The sequence below is a fragment of the Podarcis pityusensis genome, assembly GCF_964106645.2.
Source record: "Podarcis pityusensis genome assembly, chromosome: Z".
NCBI lineage: Eukaryota > Metazoa > Chordata > Lepidosauria > Squamata > Lacertidae > Podarcis > Podarcis pityusensis.
In genome coordinates this window covers 21,109,342-21,128,780 of record NC_138044.1, presented here as the reverse complement: position 1 = coordinate 21,128,780, position 19,439 = coordinate 21,109,342, and the positions used below count along the sequence as shown (strand labels likewise).

Below are 19,439 nucleotides of genomic sequence, written 5' to 3'. Positions count from 1 at the left end.
GAACACTACCATTAAACTTACTGTTCCAAAACATTACTAATTTTTCCCACCATAGGCTTCCCACATATATTCTTTTGTAGTAGATTAACTTAATCATAGTTATTAGAGACCAATTTTTCTCAATTCGTTCATATGTAGTAAGAGAGATGCAGCTTTCATGCTTTGTCCTGTATGAAAAATCCATCCTTGTACCCTTAGTGATTGCTGGCAGCACACATATATTCCTATCTTGGCTCCCACAGCCACACAGCACTTAAAACTTACCTTATCTAGATAAAGGTCCATGTTTTAAAGTGCTGCGTTCGAGGTCCCCCCATCCTTTTTTTGTCTTGCGTTTTCCACAGGAAAACCCACTCTTTACAGAAGAATCAGAGCAAACAGCAAATCTGCAGAAAACCCAATCGCTCTGATAAAGGGTGGGTTTTACTGGGAAATATGCCAGGGCAAAAGAAGTAAAAAAGTTTTAAAAAGTGCCTGGACATGGCGCTTTAAAGCGTGGACCTGTGCCCAGAAAACACAGAACGAAAGGTAAGCATGGATGAGCCCTCTCTGCTCAATTGTCCCTGAAGGTGTGATTCCCAAAAACGACTGCATGGCATATACCTAGATCAGGTTACACATTACACAGTTCAGGAATTCGAAGAGGAGTTCTGAAGTACATGGTTGGGCAGAAGCTAATATGGTGTCTCAGCCCTGGCTACAGTCTAGTTGAGCTGGAGTCTTATGTCTAAGAATGTAAAAAAAAAAAAAAAAAAAAAAGCCTGCTGGATCAGGCCAGTGGCCCACCTAGTCTAGCATCCTGTTCTCAGTGTGGCCAGCCAGATGTCTACAGGAAGCCTGCAAGCAGGATTCAAGCACAAGAGCCCTCTCTCCCCCTGTGGTTTCCAGCAACTGGTATTCATAAGCATTTACTGCCTCCAACCACAGAGGCAGAGCATAGCCAGCCTATCAGCTATCAATAGCCCTCTCCTCCTCCATGAATTTGTCCAATCCACTTTAAAAGCCATCTAGGGTGGTGGACAACACTGCCTCCATCGCTATCTGGTGATGAGAGCTGCAGCCGAAAACATCTGGAGAATTCCGGGCATGGCTGACCTATTTACATCATCTGTGAAAAAGAAAATACTGATCCAGCCAGCCATATGCCTGATGTTATGTACTGAGCTGAATCCTAGAACAATAGGATCCAGAATGCAGTGGTCTGATTGGTCCACAGGAGCCACCCAATCCAGCTCCAGGTGGAAGTGAATCAGCAACCTGATTGGCCTGCAGGAGGAGCCAATCAAGCTTCTGTATGAAGTGAATCCGCAACCTGATTGGCCTACAGGAGCAGCCCAGAATTAGCCAATCATGCGGGGCCCATTATGTAAATAATGTATATATAGCTAGAAGTTTTGGGGAAAGTTTCATCATTGCTACTACGAGCTGAATAAAGAGCATGAAATTCACACTCGACTCTGAGTATATTTCACCCAATTTCTGTTGTCATGGGCAAGGAATTCAGCGAAGAACTAGTGATCACAGTTGCAAGGGGAACTCAGTCTGGGAGACTGCCTTACCTTGCAGGTGATCATGGACCGCGCAGTTCAGCAGCCATTTCCCAATGTGGCGAGGGATCATTTCTGCTGCCACAAAAGTGGCTGGGAAGAGGCTGGCCACGTCAGTCCTGTGACCCCGGACAATCAGGGTCTGTCCATGGAAGAAGACGGTGTGGATATCAATCTCATTGCCCATCCCAAAAAGATGCCATGACACATGATCCCCAGCACACATGGTCATCTTGGGGAGGTTCCCAAACACGTAACCATTAATTGCTGCAGAAATAGAGATCAAGATGTTAACATGAAAATGGGGTTTCGTATCAGTGTGTGGGTGTTCATATATGTAGCATCCTATATTCATAAAAATGTAAGGCTGTTACTGTGCAACTGGAGAATCTACAGTGCCTCATCACAATCCTGGATTTGCATAAAGTCAGGGTGAGAGAAGGGCAGTTTAAAATGGTGGTTTCAAAGAACAGCAGAGGTTTGAATAAAGCAAAGACAGAGGTCCACAGGTTCAATGTATCCTGTTAATATGTACATAATTTAAATACCTTCCGCCTACTTTTTTTTTTGGTAATGCTCCAATATTAATAGATTTGCTTAATTTTCCTTCTGTTTTGCAGTTTGGAGGCACATTGTGACTCACCAATGGTTGTGTAACTCCTGTGAAGTTGTATAACTGAGTGGTTTGGGTTGTGTTGTTTCCCAATACAGCGTTCCTAGACTCACATTTGCTTTCATAAAGTATTAGGCATGAGTTTCCCTATGGCAGTACCCATATGAGAGAGCTAGTTGTACATGTGAAAGAATGAAAGCTGTGGCTGAACAGGCTAGGGTGGAAGGTTATCAGAATGGCCTGTCCACATGATGTTCATTCACTGGTGCTCCAGTGGCAAACCTGTGGACGAGATACAGTTGCTAAGGATGATGAGAGATCCTACTTGCCACCCTTGTATTGTGTTCCCTACTTAGTCACGAGAAGTGACTAAGAAGAAGAAGAAGAAGAGTTTGGATTTGATATCCCGCCTTTCACTCCCCTTCAGGAGTCTCAAAGCGGCTAACAATCTCCTTTCCCTTCCTCCCCCACAACAAACACTCTGTGAGGTGAGCGGGGCTGAGAGACTTCAAAGAAGTGTGACTGGCCCAAGGTCACCCAGCAGCTGCATGTGGAGGAGCGGAGACGTGAACCCGGTTCCCCAGATTACGTGACTACCGCTCTTAACCACTACACCACACTGGCTAACACATTCCTCCACTCTCAGAGGCTTGGGGAGGGGTATCCCAGGGGGAGGGGGCCTTGTAAGCTGCAGGACTCCCTCCTCACAGAGGCTCCCCTGGCACTTTACTATACAACTTCCAGAGGATGCTGAAGACACACCTCTTTATCTGACACCTGAGGCGTATATTTTTTAGGAGTCACTTTATTTTTATGATTGTAAGTTGTTTCAAACTGTTTTCAGTGTTGTTTCAATGTTGTAACATGCCTTGGGAATTTAGGCTTAAGGAAAGACAATCCATCAGTCAGTCAGTCAGTCAGTCAGTCAGTCATTTTAATCAGTTATAATTCTTTCTGTGTTTGGCAGCCCTGAAGTTAATACATCTCTGTTCTGTATGATCTCTGAGTTTATTTGATCCAGAGAGGGTGTGTTACAGCTGTCCCTACCTGGATATAAACAGAGGTCAAGAAAAGGTCCTGCCCAACTGCACTCACCATGCATCTTGTTGCTCTCCCTGAACCCCTCGTCTTCCTCATCAACAGTGCTTGGATCTCCGCAGAAGGAGGCAATGTTTTCATCCAGGTGCCAGCTCTCATTCTCGTCAACCACGCTGAACATCAGAAAGAAATCGAGGTCCGCGTCATGCCGCCTTTGAGAAACGCTCTTCAGAGTCCCTGGGCCAGGAGAAGATAGGAGTGAATGGAAGGAGCCTTCCGTACAAGGAGCCAGGAGGCCTGATGCTGTAGGGGGAGCATGCTGGATTTCTTCCTACTTTCAAGAAAACCCACCTCTCTTAGCCCTGAGGGAACACACACTTCTGCTCTCAAAGCAAGTCTGGCGAAGGACTGTGGGGCTGGCTTCACACAGTGGTGAGCAGCATCCCTCCTCCAGGCAGCAAGTGCCACCATTTAATGAAAATCCACTTCATACATTTAAATCACATTCAGTTGAGAGCCAGCGTGATGGCCACTCTAACTGGAGGAAAGTGGCAGGGCAAATGGAACTGTGGCCGAGCCCTGATATCTTGCCACCTCTGTATGAGTTCAAAAACCAATAACACCCAAACAAGAAAATAAAACAACATATTATATATATTTATCCTAAAACAAGGCCTATGGGCCTTGCTTCTTTCATTTCCAGTTCTGCAAATGGCATGTTACAACCCCTGACCTCTTTCTTTCATTTAAACTGCCAGGCTGAATATGGTCTAGAAGCTTGTTTCAGTCAATTTAAACCTGAACTGAGGAACAATTCAGGAAAGGTACTTGTGGCCTATTGCACTGTTTGTGGTATAATTTCAAAAATAAGCTATGAAACTAAGCAATCTTTTCCCAAGGGCAGCCTTACCTTCTCTACATATCAGCAGCGGCCCAATTAAGCCAGTGGCAATGTCTTTTGCTGCATCAACATGAGAATGATAGATCCATGTTAAACAGGCTGGGTCATCATCCGTTGGGCCATGATCCTCAGGAACAGTCCAAGTATATGTGTGGTTCCTGCCTGGGGGGATGGCATCATCCTTCTTAAGGTCTTGGGAAGAGGACTCGTCAGGATATAGGGATCCTGGAAAAATTGAGAAATTGCAGTATCCATTCAGTACAATTTCCATTTAATGCAGTTGCATTAGCCTTGAGAAGAGCCTCCTGGATCTGGCCAGTGGCCCATTTGGTCCAGCATCCTGTTCTCACAGTGGCTGATCAGACGCCTCTTCTGGGAAACTCACAAGCAGGATTCGAGTGCAAGAGCACCCTCCGCTTTGGCGATTTCCAGCAACTGGTATTCAGAGCACAGCCATCATGGCTAGAAGCTACTAGCAGCCTAATCTTCCATGGATAGTACTGTTGCACACAACCCCAACTTCTGAGTTTCAAGAGACTGCAGGGGTGCCAGTACTTAGCCAGGGTTCAGTTCCATTGGAATGAAAATAAACAGACTTTGTTGATAGAATATTTGTTTTTATTTACACATATATACAATCTGAGCATGGGATGGAGGGGCTCACATCACAGCATTAACACTCCAACCTATAACAGTATACTTTGAGAGCTTCCATTTTGACAGCAGCCTCTCAAACTTAACACCCCACTATGAATTGCTTTTAAATCATCCAAGGATTAGAGAGCCAGTGGTTATAGTGTCTGACTAGGACCTAGGAGACCACGGCTCAAATCCCACTCAGCCCAAAAGCTCACTGGATCACCTTGGGCCAGTCATTGCATCCCATGTACACCTTGAGCTCCCTGGAAAAAAGGTGGAGTAAAAATGCAATAAATAAATATATAGATAAATAAAAGCATCATATGCAACATGCCAACTCATGTAGAAACATCCACGAAAGCAGAGGTGAGAGGAAACTTGTTTATTTTTATGTTTTCAATTTATATCAATTTTAGCTCTTTATCAAAATATTTACCTTCTGAGTCCTTCTTGTAGAAGACACCATGAGGGTGAATGGTGAATGGTCGCCTTCCAAAATTCTTCAGGTGTACAATGATGGTGTCACCCACTTCGGCTCGTATGATGGGCCCAAGGAATCCCAGCCAGGAGGGTTTGGGTATTTCTGATGTGTACGTCTCATCTAAGTATTGCTTATACACAGATTTCCTGTAGATGCTGCCAATTCTGTTCTCGGCAGGCTGGAGAAAGCTAGAGGCTATCCTGAAAAGGAAGGGGGGGACAACAATGACAATATTGGTGGCAATTTTCATATGTGCTGATACATCTCTCCTGCTATCTGTGTGCACAGCTGGTTGTTTTTAAGGCAAGGCAGAGAGAAGAAAATTTGTGTTTTATTTGTTTATTATTAGTTATTTTATCTTATTATTAGTCATTTTATCCCGTTGTTCGGTCCCAGCTCCTGCCAACCTAGCAGTTCGAAAGAACGTCAAAGTGCAAGTAGATAAATAGGTACCACTCCAGTGAGAAGGTAAACGGTGTTTCTGTGCGCTGCTCTGGTTCGCCAGAAGCGGCTTAGTCATGCTGGCCACATGACCCGGAAGCTGTACACCGGCTCCCTCGGCCAATAAAGTGAGATGAGCGCCGCAACCCCAGAGTCAGTCACGACTGGACCTAATGGTCAGGGGTCCCTTTACCTTTTATCTTGCCCAGAGCAACCCAGAGTGGCTTACAACCACCCAACCAAAAAAACCAACATAGATACATTAAAACCAAGAGGGAAAAGAAATACACTTGTACCTCAGGTTAAGTACTTAATTCGTTCTGGAGGTCCGTACTTAACCTGAAACTGTTCTTAACCTGAAGCACCACTTTAGCTAATGGGGCCTCCTGTTGCTGCTGCGCCGCCAGGGCACAATTTCTGTTCTCATCCTGAAGCAAAGCTCTTAACCCGAGGTACTATTTCTGGGTTAGTGGAGTCTGTAACCTGAAGCGTATGTAACCTGAAGCGTATGTAACCTGAGGTACCACTGTATATTAAAAACATCCCACCCACTTTTAAAAATGGGTTTAGTACAGTAGTTCCCAGACTGGATGGTACCTTCCCCAGGGGTGGGGGGGGGGCCGGGATTCCTAGTTGACACTAAGAGACAAGGAGCTGGCAGGGAGGCAATGGAGGTAGAAATGGCTATCAAACTTTGAAAAGTTGGCATCACTGGATCAAGTTTATCAGTTTTGTTGAATCACTCAAACTAAAAAGTTTTAATTGGGCTTTAAATAAATGTGCAATTAATGAAACTAAACCATTGGTTTAATAAATCCTGAGTATGTTCTTGTTCTGCTTAAGAAACTCAGGTGTGCTTTACTACATCAGATTAGCAGTCACATACCCCTTGGCAAGAATTCTGCTCTGGCAGGTTACTAGGTAAAGGTAAAGGGACAGCTGACCGTTAAGTCCAGTCGTGGCCGACTCTGGGGTTGCGGCGCTCATCTCACTTTGCTGGCTGAGGGAGCCGGCGTTTGTCCACAGACAGCTTCTGGGTCATGTGGCTGGCATGACTAAGCCGCTTCTGGCGAACCAGAGCAGCGCATGGAAACGCTGTTTACCTTCCCGCCGGAGCGGTACCTATTTATCTGCTTGCACTTTGACGTGCTTTTTAACTGCTAGGTGGGCGGGAGCAGGGACCGAGCAACGGGAGCTCACCCCGTCACGGGGATTAGAACCACCAACCTTCTGACTGGCAAGCCCTAGGTTCAGTGGTTTAGATCACAGCACCACCCACGTCCCTTTTATCAAAGCTAAAGCAACCAGTGGGAGTCCTAAGTCCAGCCAAGCAGTGACGTGCTTTTTATCTCTATTTTGAAGGTGAGAGGTGCACAGCCATTAATGTGCAAAGCAACATCTTGGGAGGGGTGTTTCCAGCTACCCCACCCTTTGCCCTTGGAAACTGCTGCAGGAGATGGGCTGTGAGCAACATCGTGGGAGGGGTGTTTATTAGGACTAAGGTGAAAGTGTGAAGCTACCTTGTTATGCTTCGGGTGATGCATGCTGTTTAAGGAATCTTGTTATATGTATAGTATTAGAATTTGGTTTTTTTGATATGTTATTATATTTGCTGTTGTTTTACTATATTATTGGTTTTTGCAGTGCTTGTTCGAAATGCATCTGTTTCTTTGTTGCAAGCCACTTTTAGCATGGTGTGTGTGTGTGTGTGTGTGCGCGCGCAAAAGGAGGATACAAATAAAATGAATGAATGAATGTCAGACTATGGAGATTTTGAGTATTGGATGCAGAGGGTAGGGTGGGGGGTAGTTTATGATGATTCCAGACAAGTGGGGAGAGGACAGAGGTGAAACCATCTCCCTCCCCCGTGGGAAAGGCAATCTCTTGTATCTTTTACTGATACAGAAAATTGAATACTAGTAGATACAATTTCTCTCTGTCCCTTGCATAACAACCTACACCAGCCAAAAGTCCTGTATACCAATGTTCAGAAGTGCAGCCATTCTCTAACTTGTCTAAAACATACATGTACCTGAAGAGTGGTTGGACATGTACAACTCGTTCACACTTCCAGATGTTGGACTCCCAACTTCTATCAACCCCAGCCAGCAGGGTGCCCCTTGAACCAGCTGTGCAAATGCTTGAATTGATTTTTTTATATACCGTATTTTTCGCCCTATAGGACACACTTTTTCCCCTCCAAAAATGAAAGGGAAATGTGTGTGCGTCCTATGGGGCGAATGCAGGCTTTCGCTGAAGCCTGGAGAGCGAGAGGCGTCGGTGCGCACCGACCCCCCTCGCTCTCCAGGCTTCAGGAAGCTATCTGCAAGCCTTGCGAGCCCGGAGGGAGTTCCCACGGGCTTGCAAGGCTTGTGGGCAGCAGCCTGCAGCCCGAAGCATGGGGCGCCCTCCGGAGGGCGCCCTGTGCTTCGCGCAGGTGTCCGCAAGCCTTGCAAGCCCGGCGGGAGTTGCTGCGGGGCTCGCAAGGCTTGCGGATAGCAGCCTGTTCTGGGGGTGGGGTCGGGGGAAGCTTGGGCTTCCCCCGCCCCAGCCCCGTGGCTGGGGGGGGGGAAATATATATTTTTTATTCATTCCCCCCCCCAAAAACGAGGTGCGCCCTATGGGCCAGTGCGCCCTATAGGCTGAAAAATACGGTATAAAAAAGGGAACTGAAAAAAATCCAGAATTGCATTGCTTTTGGGGGGGGGTGTTAATCTCCTTTAATATTTTCACAGATGGCTTCAGGAAGGTTATTTTTGGGATAGACCAGTGGCTCCCAAAGTGAGCAACACCAGGATGGGGGTTCCCTGAGGGGCATGGGGATGGCAAGGGGGTGCTGCAGCCTAAACGTCTATCAGACTTTGAAAAGCTGGTATCACTGGATCAAGTTAGTCAATTTTGTTGAAATAATTAAATTGAATAGTTTTAATCAGATTTTGAATAAATGCAATTATTTATTACTGTTTTGAATTTGGAGTTTCAGCACCCACTTTTCAAGCAGGGAAACTCAATCTGCTGGCAAACATTGGACAGAATATATTGTCCCCCTCAGCTCTTAAATGTCATGGCAGTGGCGTCAGTGCTACACACAGAAATTTCTGTGTGTGTGTGTGTGTGTGTGTGTGTGTGAGGGGCAGCATTGCCAATAAACCACCAGAGCAGAACTTACAGATGCCTCATTATTGCTGCAATACATGACTGATTTCCCATCACCTTCAGGTTATTTGGGTACATAGGTTTGACCAGCTTTTCTCAACCTGGGACCTTCCAGACATCTTGGACTCCAGCTCCCATCAGCCCCAGCCAGCATGGCCAACGGTCAGAGATGATGGAAACTGTATCCAGCATCTGAAGAGTCATGGGTTAAATCACATCCTGGTATTTTGTATGTTACACTACTGAAGCTTGGTAATTCTCCTGTTTCTTAGGTAACTTGGCATTAACCATTAAACCAACCAAGACCAGATACATATCAAGAATGCATTATCCTCCATTTTTTTAATATGAAACTCTGAAGTGGCTAGAGTTAACTAAGTTATTAAGCCAGGACCTAGTAAACCAAGAAATGAAGCTCACATATCATTTGCTATGCTTTGTCCTGTGATGGTGTTCTTCCCCAAGGGAGCATAGTTCCAGTCCACTTCACGGATGCCCAGGTAGTAGACTCTGGTGGCACCTTCAGCCAAGACATGAACAAGGAGGTGGAGGTGGAATGCAGTGTGCCATGTTTGTTTACAGGACAACATATCAGCTCTTGGAAGGTCAGTTCAGGTGTCGAGATCTTCAAAAAGGGAGGAAATAAAAATAAAATCTTAGCACGAGTGAAGAAGGAACAGAGGACACTGGCTTATAGTGAGTCAGGCCATAGGTTCAAGCAGTTTGGTACTGGCCTTGCTGACGGACAGCCCTCTGCAGGCTTTCTGACATGGCCTGTTTCTCAGCCCACCTGGAAACATTGGGGCATTAAACCTAGAACCTTGCACATTCAACTCCTGTTCTCTGCTGCTAAGCGACAGACTTTCTGTAAGAAAGAAAGGCAGGAGACGGTACAAGGCCATATAAATCTGCAGGTTTTATTTTCCAACAGATGGTGTTTGTGGGTGAATGAAGAGAAGGTGATGTTCTCGGCATGTAATCCACCCCACTACTGTCCATTTAATTAAGTGCCAGATAATGTCAAGATGACATACAGCTTCAAGGACTCTTTCGCTTTGATGGTGGAGCAGGGGTTGATTTAATTGTATCAGCTAGGATGCAGATTTCAGTCTCCTAGTCTACCCACCACCAGCACCCTTTATGGGGGACCTGGAAAAAAAGTCTGTATTGCTTTTTATATCGGTCCTGGAGGTTTTGCTGAATATGATTAGAAGGGACCAGTTGGTTAAAGGTATACAAGTCGGAGCTAAACAGTACAAATTGAGAGCATTTGCAGATGACTTAGTATTGACGTTACAGGAGCCAGAATCTAGTACCAAAAGGGTTTTAGAACTGATTCAAGAATTTGGTCAGGTTGCAGGATTTAAACTGAATAAGTTAAAAACCAAGGTTTTAGAGAAAAACTTAACACCGATTGAGAGAGAGAGGTTTCAGAATGAGACAGGTTTAACAGTGGTTAAGAAAGTGAAATACCTGGGGATTAACATGACAGCAAAAAATGGGAATCTATTTAAAGACAACTATGAAAAATGCTGGGCTGAAGTGAAAAAAGATTTAGAAATTTGGTCAAATTTGAAGCTTTCACTGCTGGGTTGTATTGCTGCGATAAAAATGAATGTATTGCCTAGAATGTTGTTTTTGTTTCAAACATTGCAAATTGTGGACAAAATGGATTGCTTCAAGAAGTGGCAGAGAGACATTTCTAGATTTGTCTGGCAGGGCAAGAAGCCCAGAATAAAATTTAAGATATTAACTGATGCAAAGGAAAGGGGTGGATTTGCCCTGCCAGACTTTAAACTTTACTATGAATTAGAAGCCTTTTGCTAGTTGAAAGAATGGCTGCTTCTTGAAAACACTGACATTTTGGACCTAGAAGGTTTTAACAATGTATTAGGATGGCATGCATATCTGTGGTATGATAAGGTCAAAGCACATAAAGCATTTAAAAACCATATTGTCAGGAAAGCATTGTTTAATGTTTGGATAAGATACAAGGACTTATTGGAAAATAAAACCCCAAGGTGGCTGTCACCAATGGAAGCGAAAGCTCTGAAAAAGCTCAATATGGAGGTCAAATGGCCGAAATATTGGGAAATTTTGGAACAAGATGGAGATAGACTGAAATTGCAGAGTTTTGAGAAATTAAAAAACAAAGTGCGAGACTGGCTTCATTATTATCAGATAATGGAGGCATATAATTTGGACAAGAAAATTGGTTTCCAGGTGGAAAAATCAAAATTAGAAACAGAACTGTTAGAACCCAAAACTAAGATTTTGTCAAAGATGTATAACTTGCTGTTGAAATGGAATACTCAGGATGAAACGGTGAAATCTGCTATGATTAAATGGGCACAAGATGTTAGACATAACATCATGATGGCTGACTGGGAACAGTTATGGACCACAGGTATGAAGTTTACGGCATGCAATGCCTTAAGAGAGAATATTATGAAAATGATATACAGGTGGTACATGACCCCAGTCAAGCTTGCAAAAATTTATCATTTGCCCGATAATAAATGTTGGAAATGTAAAGAAATTGAAGGTACATTCTTTCACCTTTGGTGGACGTGCCCAAGGATTAAGGCTTTCTGGGAGATGATATATAATGAATTGAAAAAGGTATTTAAATATACCTTCTTGAAGAAACTAGAGGCCTTTCTCCTAGGCATAGTCGGCCAATTGGTGCCAAAGAAGGACAGAACTTTTTTTATGTATGCCACAACAGCAGCAAGAATACTCATTGCAAAGTATTGGAAGACACAAGATCTACCCACTCTGGAAGAATGGCAGATGAAGGTGATGGACTATATGGAACTGGCGGAAATGACTTGCAGAATCCGAGACCAGGGAGAAGAGTTGGTGGAAGAAGATTGGAAGAAATTTAAAGACTATCTACAGAAATATTGTAAAATTAATGAATGTTAGAATGATGTTGGATAGAAATTAAGTGGTTTTCAGATGTAATACTATAAGGGAATATGAAAAATGGATTATTAATAGGTAAAAATTTAACGTTACAATATTTTAAGATTAAAGACTAGGATAAACAAAGAGGGTAAGTATTTGCTGAACCAACAAACCGAACTGGAATACAAAAAAGGGAGGCGTGAGGAGGTCCGGGAAACAAGCTAATGAAAAATAAGTAATGGAAAGATTGAGTTGTTTTTAACCATTTCTATTTTGTATTTTCTTCTTTTTTTATTTTTATTTTGTAACATTTTGAAAATCTCAATAAATATCTTATAAAAAAAGAAGAAGTCTGTATTGTCTTCCCAGGTTCCATCACCAACGTGTCCCATAGCCCTTTGGTTCCTTTGATCCCAGATAGGCTCTAAATGCCTGCCTTTGGATGGGCTTATCAGCCTGCCAAAACGTCTGAAGGGTACCAAGTTAGGGAAGTCTGGGATAGACTCTCAGTGCCCAATTCAAAGCAGTAGCCCATTCCAAACATGACTAAAGCCTGCTAACAATTTTGCTGTTGTTGTTGGCAAAAATAATTATATGGAATGAAACGAAAACATTTGTTTGCATGCCTATAGCATGAAGGTTAAAAACCCCCAACAATCATCAGTTGCCTGGTTTCATATTTTTAGTTACTGATACAGGCAACAAGACCAGAGGTACATTTGAAGTTAACCTGCTGTTATTTATTTTTATGTAGGAGACTACCAGCCACCTTTTTAGCCAAAGTTGTTGAGCTTTCTTCAGTTGTTGAGCCAGGTGCAGTGGCCCCTGTGCGTGAATCCTAAATGTTTGGCCATTGTGAACAAACCCCACGGTGAAGGAACAAATCAGAGGCCAAATCATTCTGCTGTGATAAGAATATATTTCCTCCTCAGAAATGTTCCCAAATAAGTTGGAGTCAGATAACAACTGCCAGATGTTTCCAAGGTCATTTGTCTCTCCACTTCATTGGAAGCCTTGTAAGTAAGAAACGTACTGTTTTCATTACTCACTTTGCTTAGAAGGCTTCTGATTAAACACAGAAGCACCTAAGCCCACAAGAATCTAAGAAGAGACCACCTGGATCAAGACAGTGGCCCATCTAGTCCAGCATCCTCTTCTCACAGGCCAGATGTCCCAAAGGGCACTCTCCCCGCTGGTGATTTCCAGCAACTGGTATTCAGAAGCTGACGTGAGTGCTGGAAGGAAGACCTGCTCCCTGCTGCAAGGCCCGTTTCCACCTGGCCTAGGGGACGGGGACCACACTTACCCAGAACAGCTAAAAGGCTCCTGAGAGGCCACTGGGACATTGCTGCCACCGAAAATGCTTTGCAATGTTATTAAATAGTTTTAAATCTGTGGCGCTTTAAATGTTTTGGGGTTTTGTTTTGGGTTTTTTTTGCTCTGTTGTGGGTGGGATAAACGTTTACCGTAGATTCCGGCATATTAGGCGACAGGGCGTATAAGACGACTCCCCAAATTGCCAATTTGAGGGGTCGACTTATACGCCCAGTTGCCTAATACGCAGCATCAGTGGGTGGCGGGTGGCACACCGCGCTGGGAGGAAGCTGCCCAGCGAAGCCGGCTTAGCATCACTGGGCGGCGTCCTCCTGGCATGGAGCCAGCTGCCGCTGCCCAGCAAACCCATACCCGGCGTATAAGACGACCCCCGACTTTTTAGAGGATTTTCTGGGGTTAAAAAGTCATCTTATACGCCGGAATCTACAGTAGTTGGGGCTGGGGACTAGTTTAGTTGTAGCATAAATGCTTTAAAAAAAAATAGTTTCTACTGTTTTATTGTATAGTTTGTATTTTGTTTTGAAGGAGAGGGGGTCAGGGCTGCCTGGGTGTGGGCCCCAGCCAACAGAATGGCTGGGGCAGGTTCCATCGTGGCAGGGGGATGCACTGGGACATCTGATTTCAGAGATCATGGGCAGGAGAAGGAGTCATGCTAAGACCAGACCATGTCATTACTGAGGAGGCAGGTTTAGTCGTCGTTTGAAGACTACTCCTGCCTCCAGGTCTGGTCTTGACCGGAAAGATACTGGAATCAGTAAGGGAGACCCACATGATCTTAAGGTGCTGCTGTGCAATGCCAGGTCAATGATTCACAAGACAGCTATCATCCACAACTTGATTGTGGATGGAGGACTTGACCTGGCATGTGTAACAGAGACTTGGTTGGATGAAGCAGATGGGCCTGTCTTAGCTGCTGCTTGTCCACCAGGTTTCTCTTACGCACAGCCACCCAGGTCATATGGGCAGGGATGTTGGAATATTCTAGAAAGAACTTGAGAATTGGTCTTGAACAGGTTGCTAGGCAACAGAAAAATCTACCCAGCAACAGGAGCCTTTATAAAGGGCATGTGATCAACAAGGGTCAGTGAATAAATGAGCATGAGTCAGCATTAGGTCTCTGGCCAGATGGCTGAAAGAAGAAAAGATTGTGTTATTTTATGTGTATTTGACTAGTGTAATTTTTTGTAAATAATAAAGATATTCAATTAAAAGGAAACTGCTGCAAGTCTATTAAAAGAAGAAAACCCAAGAGTAGATGCTGCACACACATCAACAGGGATGGGGAGGGTTGCAGTGATTTTTAGGAAGCTTACACCAGGCATCCTATTGGGAAGACCCAGTTTTCTGAGTGCATGTTCTGGATACAGTGGTTCTGCTCCTTCCTCCAGGGCTGTGTCCAGAAAGTGGTGTTGGGGGATGAGTGTTCAGATCCCTGGGCTCTCACTTGTGGGTGCCTCAGGGTTCTGTCCTCTCCCCCATGCTTTTAAACATCTATAAGAAGCCACTGGGAGAGATCATCGGGGGGTTTGGGCTGGGTTGTTCATTAGTATGCGGATGACACCCAACTCTACCTCCCTTTCAAATCGGAACCAGTGAAGGCGGTGAAGGTCCTGTGTGAGTGTCTGGAGGCGGCTGGAGGATGGATGGTGGCTAATGGATTGAGGTTGAATCCTGACAAGACAGAAGTTCTGTTTTGGGGGGACAGGGGACGGGCAGGTGTGGAGGACTCCCTGGTCCTGAATGGGGTAACTGTGCCCCTGAAGGACCAGGTGCACAGCCTGGGAGTCATTCTGGACTCACAGCTGTCCATGGAGGCGCAGGTCAATCCAGGGCAGCTGTTTATCAGCTCCATCTGGTAAGCAGGATGAGACCCTACCTGCCCGTGGACTGTCTTGCCAGAGTGGTGCATGCTCTAGTTATCTCCCACTTGGACTACTGCAAGTAGTCTATGTGGGGCTACCTTTAAGGTGACCCGGAAACTACAAATAATCCAGAATGCGGTAGCGAGACTGGTGACTGGGAGTGGCCGCTGAGACCATATAATACCGGTCCTGAAAGACCTACATAGGCTCCCAGTGCGTTTCTGAGCACAATTCAAAGTGTTGGTGCCCTTTAAAGCACTAAATGGCCTCGGCCCAGTATACCTGAAGGAGCATCTCCACCCCCATCGTTCAGCTCCAGGGGCCTTCTGGTGGTTCCCTCACTGCGAGAAGTGATGTTACAGGGAACCAGGCAGAGGGCCTTCTCAGTAGTGGCACCCGCCCTGTGGAACCCTCTCCCATCAGATGTCAAAGAAATGAACAACTATCTGATTTTAGAAGACACCTCAAGGCAACTCTGTTTAGGGAAGTTTTTAATGATTGATGTTTAATAGTGTTTTTAATATTCTGTTGGGAGCTGCCCAGAGTGGCTAGGGAAACCAAGCCAGATGGGCAGGGTATAAATAATAAATAATAATAATAATAATAATAATAATAATAATATTGTGGAGGCAAAACATAGCCATTATGGCTAGTTGCCATCAGACGCTCTCTCCTCCATGAATTTTCTCTTTTAAAGCCATCTAGGTTAGTAGCCATCACTGTCTCCTTTTGGAGCAAATTTCATGGATGATGATTTAAATTTGAATAAATCCTTCCAGTAGCACCTTTAAGACCAACTAAGTTAGTTCTTGGTATGAGCTTTCGTGTGCAAGCACACTTCTTCAGATACACTGAAACAGAAGTTGCCAGATCCTTCTATATAGTGAGAAGGTGGGGAGGGGTATTACTCAGAAGGGTGGTGGGAATTGGAGATTGGCAGATAGCTGAGACCAACACGGCTACCTATCTGTAACTTAAATTTGAATGTTTAACTATGCACTGGGTGGAAAAAAAACATTTATCTATCTCCCAGAAAAAACTCCCATTGCTGTAGTGCTGAGGTAGCCAACACAGCACCTTCCAAATATTGCTGGATAGCAACTCCCACAATCCCTCCCCATTGGCCATGCTGGCTAGAGGTGGCAGGATTTGGAGTCCAACAACACCTGGAGGGCACATTGCCTACCTGCCTTCCCCTGCTGCAGAGGAGGAACAGCAGTGAAGGGACTTGGTTACAGAACTGAAAATTAAATTCTATTCTACCCTAAGTATATTTTGAGCTATGTGTCATTTGTGAGCAAGCACATGGACCACTGAACTTTATTATGGATCAATCAAACATGCATGGATCCCTTGCTCAAATACACTTCCACAGTGCCAGTCCTATGATAGAACCCCTAGGTATAGATTCCACCCTGTTCAGTGGGCCTTATTCCCAAGTAAGTGTGCACAGAGTTGCAGCCTTAACGTCTGACATGTTGCTCACCCTTGAACGAAAGCTGTTCCCTAACTCAGCATGTTGAATTATCCTGGCCTGCTACCTTTATATTAGGACAACATACCCGTCTTTCAGCATGGGTTGCTAAGCATCCAGTAACAAGATGCAAGGACATCAGCATACAAGAACACTATTGTATGCATGTCTGTTTTAAGACCCAACTTGTTTTTATGACTTTAAGTTGTTTTAAGTTGTTTTTAATATTGTGTTTTAATGCAGCAACACTAGGGTTGCCATACAGTCATACCTTGGGTTTTAGACACTTAAGGTTGTGTTTTTTCAGGTTACAGACCGCCGAAACCCAAAAGTACCGGAATGGGTTACTTCCAGGTTTCAGCAGTCGCGCATGCACAGTAGCGCTAAATCACGCTTTGCACATGTGCAGAAGTGCCGAATCACAACCCGCGCGTGAGCAGACACACCGCTGCGGGTTGCGAACACGCATCCCGCATGGATCACATTCGCAGCCCGAGTATCCGCTGTATTTCAAAAAGTGACAATTGGGACTCGAAAGTCATTGAGCTGTTTTCTGGCAGTTCTTTCAAAATGTCAGGACATATGGCAGCACTAAGCAACATATCCTAGGAGCTTAAGGTGAAGGACATGCCATTATTAATAATAGCTCTGTTGTTTGTCTCTTTTCAGTGGCAGAGACTGCAAAACACTTTTGACGTCTGGAAACTATGAAGAAGATGCTCCCAGTCTTTAAATACTGCTTGATAAACAAAATTCCTAAGTGGTCTACTTAAAACACAGAAAGCCCATAAAATAAAATTATAGGCAAACGTATACACATACACAAAGTTATAATAAAAAATACAAAGAAATACATCAGCAAAAACAGAGAATCCATCACTAAAACATTAAATTAAATTTCAATAAATAATAAAACAGAGCAGTGTTATTAATCTTATGAGCAAGGGAAATCTTGTTTAAATAAGTGAATCTTCAGGAAGTATTGAAACCTTGCCACAATTTCTGCCTAATCTAGAGCATTCCAGGTGTCCTGAACTATTGCTCCCACCCTAAGTAGCCCAAAAAACCCGGAGGTGGACCAGGATGGTGAAGAAGACCGTCTTAGAAGTCACCTGCTTCAGAAATAATTCCCCTCCTTACCCTCCCCACATCATACCTCAGGTCCCATTGAGAGATGTGACCCACTTGTACATGTGCAATTTGCATGCTTCCTGAGAAGTAAGCCCAACCAGAATTTACACTCAAGTAAGTGTGCCTAGGATTGCGGCCCAAGCAACCTCCCCCTTGCTAACTAAGTATTCAATTAAATAAGTTCACAGATCCCTTACTTTGATACAGGAGGAAGAGCTGGTTAGAAGCTGAGACCATGGGAAGGGCTTCAGAACTGTTCCCCGAACATTTTCTTCCTGAAGCTCCAAAGAAGCCATATGATAGCTACAGACGCCAAGAGGGGGCAAAGTCTAGGCCATAAAACCAGCTGATCCCTGGACCCAAGCCATTGGCCTATCTGGAACATGTAATGCTTTCGGAATGCACTAAATAGAATAAATGTTTTGCAAGCTGATTGGCTGCTGAGCAAGGAACAGCCTTATGTTGATCAATTCAATGTCATTAGCATATCCGTATGCCGCCTACATTTGTTTCGTTTTCAGGCTTTAGATGGCAAGGGCAAGCTGCTTGTGCAGCTTGTTACTCCCAGGTCAATTATGACTGGATATTGCTTTATGGCATTGAAGTGTGAATGTGCATGCCACCTTTTGGTTCTTGGAGGAAAGCTGGTATATATAAATGCAATAAATAAATGAATTAATCTGGTTCGACAGCAGGCAGTGGCTGGCAGAGCCCTTTGCCCAACTATGGCAGAAAATGGGCAGGGATGGTCTGAGCAAAACAGCAGCTTTAAAAAAGCAAAACCCCCCCCCCCACACACACAAAAACCCAAACAAACCCACAACTAAACTGAAACTCCCAGCCTTCCAAGCAAAGAGCAAAAGGAAAGAAAGTGGTTTCATCGTGCATACAGTGAAGAACCTACAATAAAGGGTTTCATATAAACATTTTTGGTTGGTTTCAGTATTTTTTTATGTTACCCTTTATGGATCTCTGGAGCCAGGATATATGAAGTGGACTTGAACTGGATTTGGAAGCGGACCACTATCTTTCCTGGAGAGTGGGTGGGGGAAAACATTTTTCATCTCCACACAAATGTTCAGCATGGTTATATTAATTAAATAATATATAAAATTGCTTTACCGCATGCAGGTCCACTTGACTGCTTCGATCCGCAGAACTAGCGCTATTACAGGCGCCGTACAAAATCCCTTCTGCGTTTACGAGAAATTGATCTTTCTGTGCGGTGTCGCCTGCACTCTGGAACTCCCTGCCTGCTGATATCCTTCAGCATACCCTTTTCGGCACCTGCTAAAAGTATTTATTGTTTAGCATGGGTGCTGTCAGGATTTATGTTGGGGGGCAGGCTTCATGTTGTGGGGAGCAGAACCTCAGTCAAAGAAGTATGTAGTTTTACTTGCGAAGGGCAGCTCCTCCTCTTGGCTACGTCCAGGTTGTTCAGATATGCTATTTTAACGTTTGAAAGTTTTAATTTATTGTTGTTAATCCAATTGCTTTATTATTATTTTGTAAAATGCTTTGAGGTCGGGTTTTTTTTTGCGTATAAATTCTTCGAAATAAATTAATACGTGAAACAGAAAGAGAAAGTGAAAGGACTGCATACATGTATACGTCAGGAAAGCTAAGTGATTCGCTTAGAGCGCATTCGCGGCCCCAGCGTCGGCAAGCGGCACACCGCTGACGCTGACGCGCCGCCCCTTCTTCCGAGACCTGCCTTTTTCTGAATAGCCGGACCGCTCTTCCTGCACGTGCGCGCGAGTTTGTGTCGCCTCCGCTCCAGGGGCAGCCAATGGGCGGCCGAGCGCGAGGCCCCGCCCCCTTCATGCAAAGTTGTACTCATTTCTCTTGCCGGCAAAGGTATTCCCTCTGCTTGCACGCCGCTCGGGGAAGAGCAGCCTCTCTCTCGGTACC

General features: G+C 44.6%; 1 protein-coding gene across 2 annotated transcripts in view; it reads right to left on the bottom strand.

Annotated features, from left to right (window-relative positions):
* The window catches only part of HEPH (hephaestin), a 53,464-nt gene extending 35,632 nt beyond the window's left edge, over window positions 1–17,832 (bottom strand). For both annotated transcript variants that reach the window (XM_080989751.1, XM_080989752.1), the window contains exons 1-6: window positions 17,726–17,832; window positions 9,237–9,441; window positions 5,175–5,419; window positions 4,109–4,324; window positions 3,256–3,435; window positions 1,560–1,814 (exon numbers count right to left, since the gene is read on the bottom strand). In XM_080989751.1, coding sequence (XP_080845877.1) covers window positions 1,560–1,814; window positions 3,256–3,435; window positions 4,109–4,324; window positions 5,175–5,419; window positions 9,237–9,406 — 1,066 coding nt within the window. In that variant the 5' untranslated portion in view covers window positions 9,407–9,441; window positions 17,726–17,832. The remainder of the gene's footprint in view (window positions 1–1,559; window positions 1,815–3,255; window positions 3,436–4,108; window positions 4,325–5,174; window positions 5,420–9,236; window positions 9,442–17,725) is intronic.
* Between the last annotated feature and the right edge of the window lie 1,607 nt (window positions 17,833–19,439).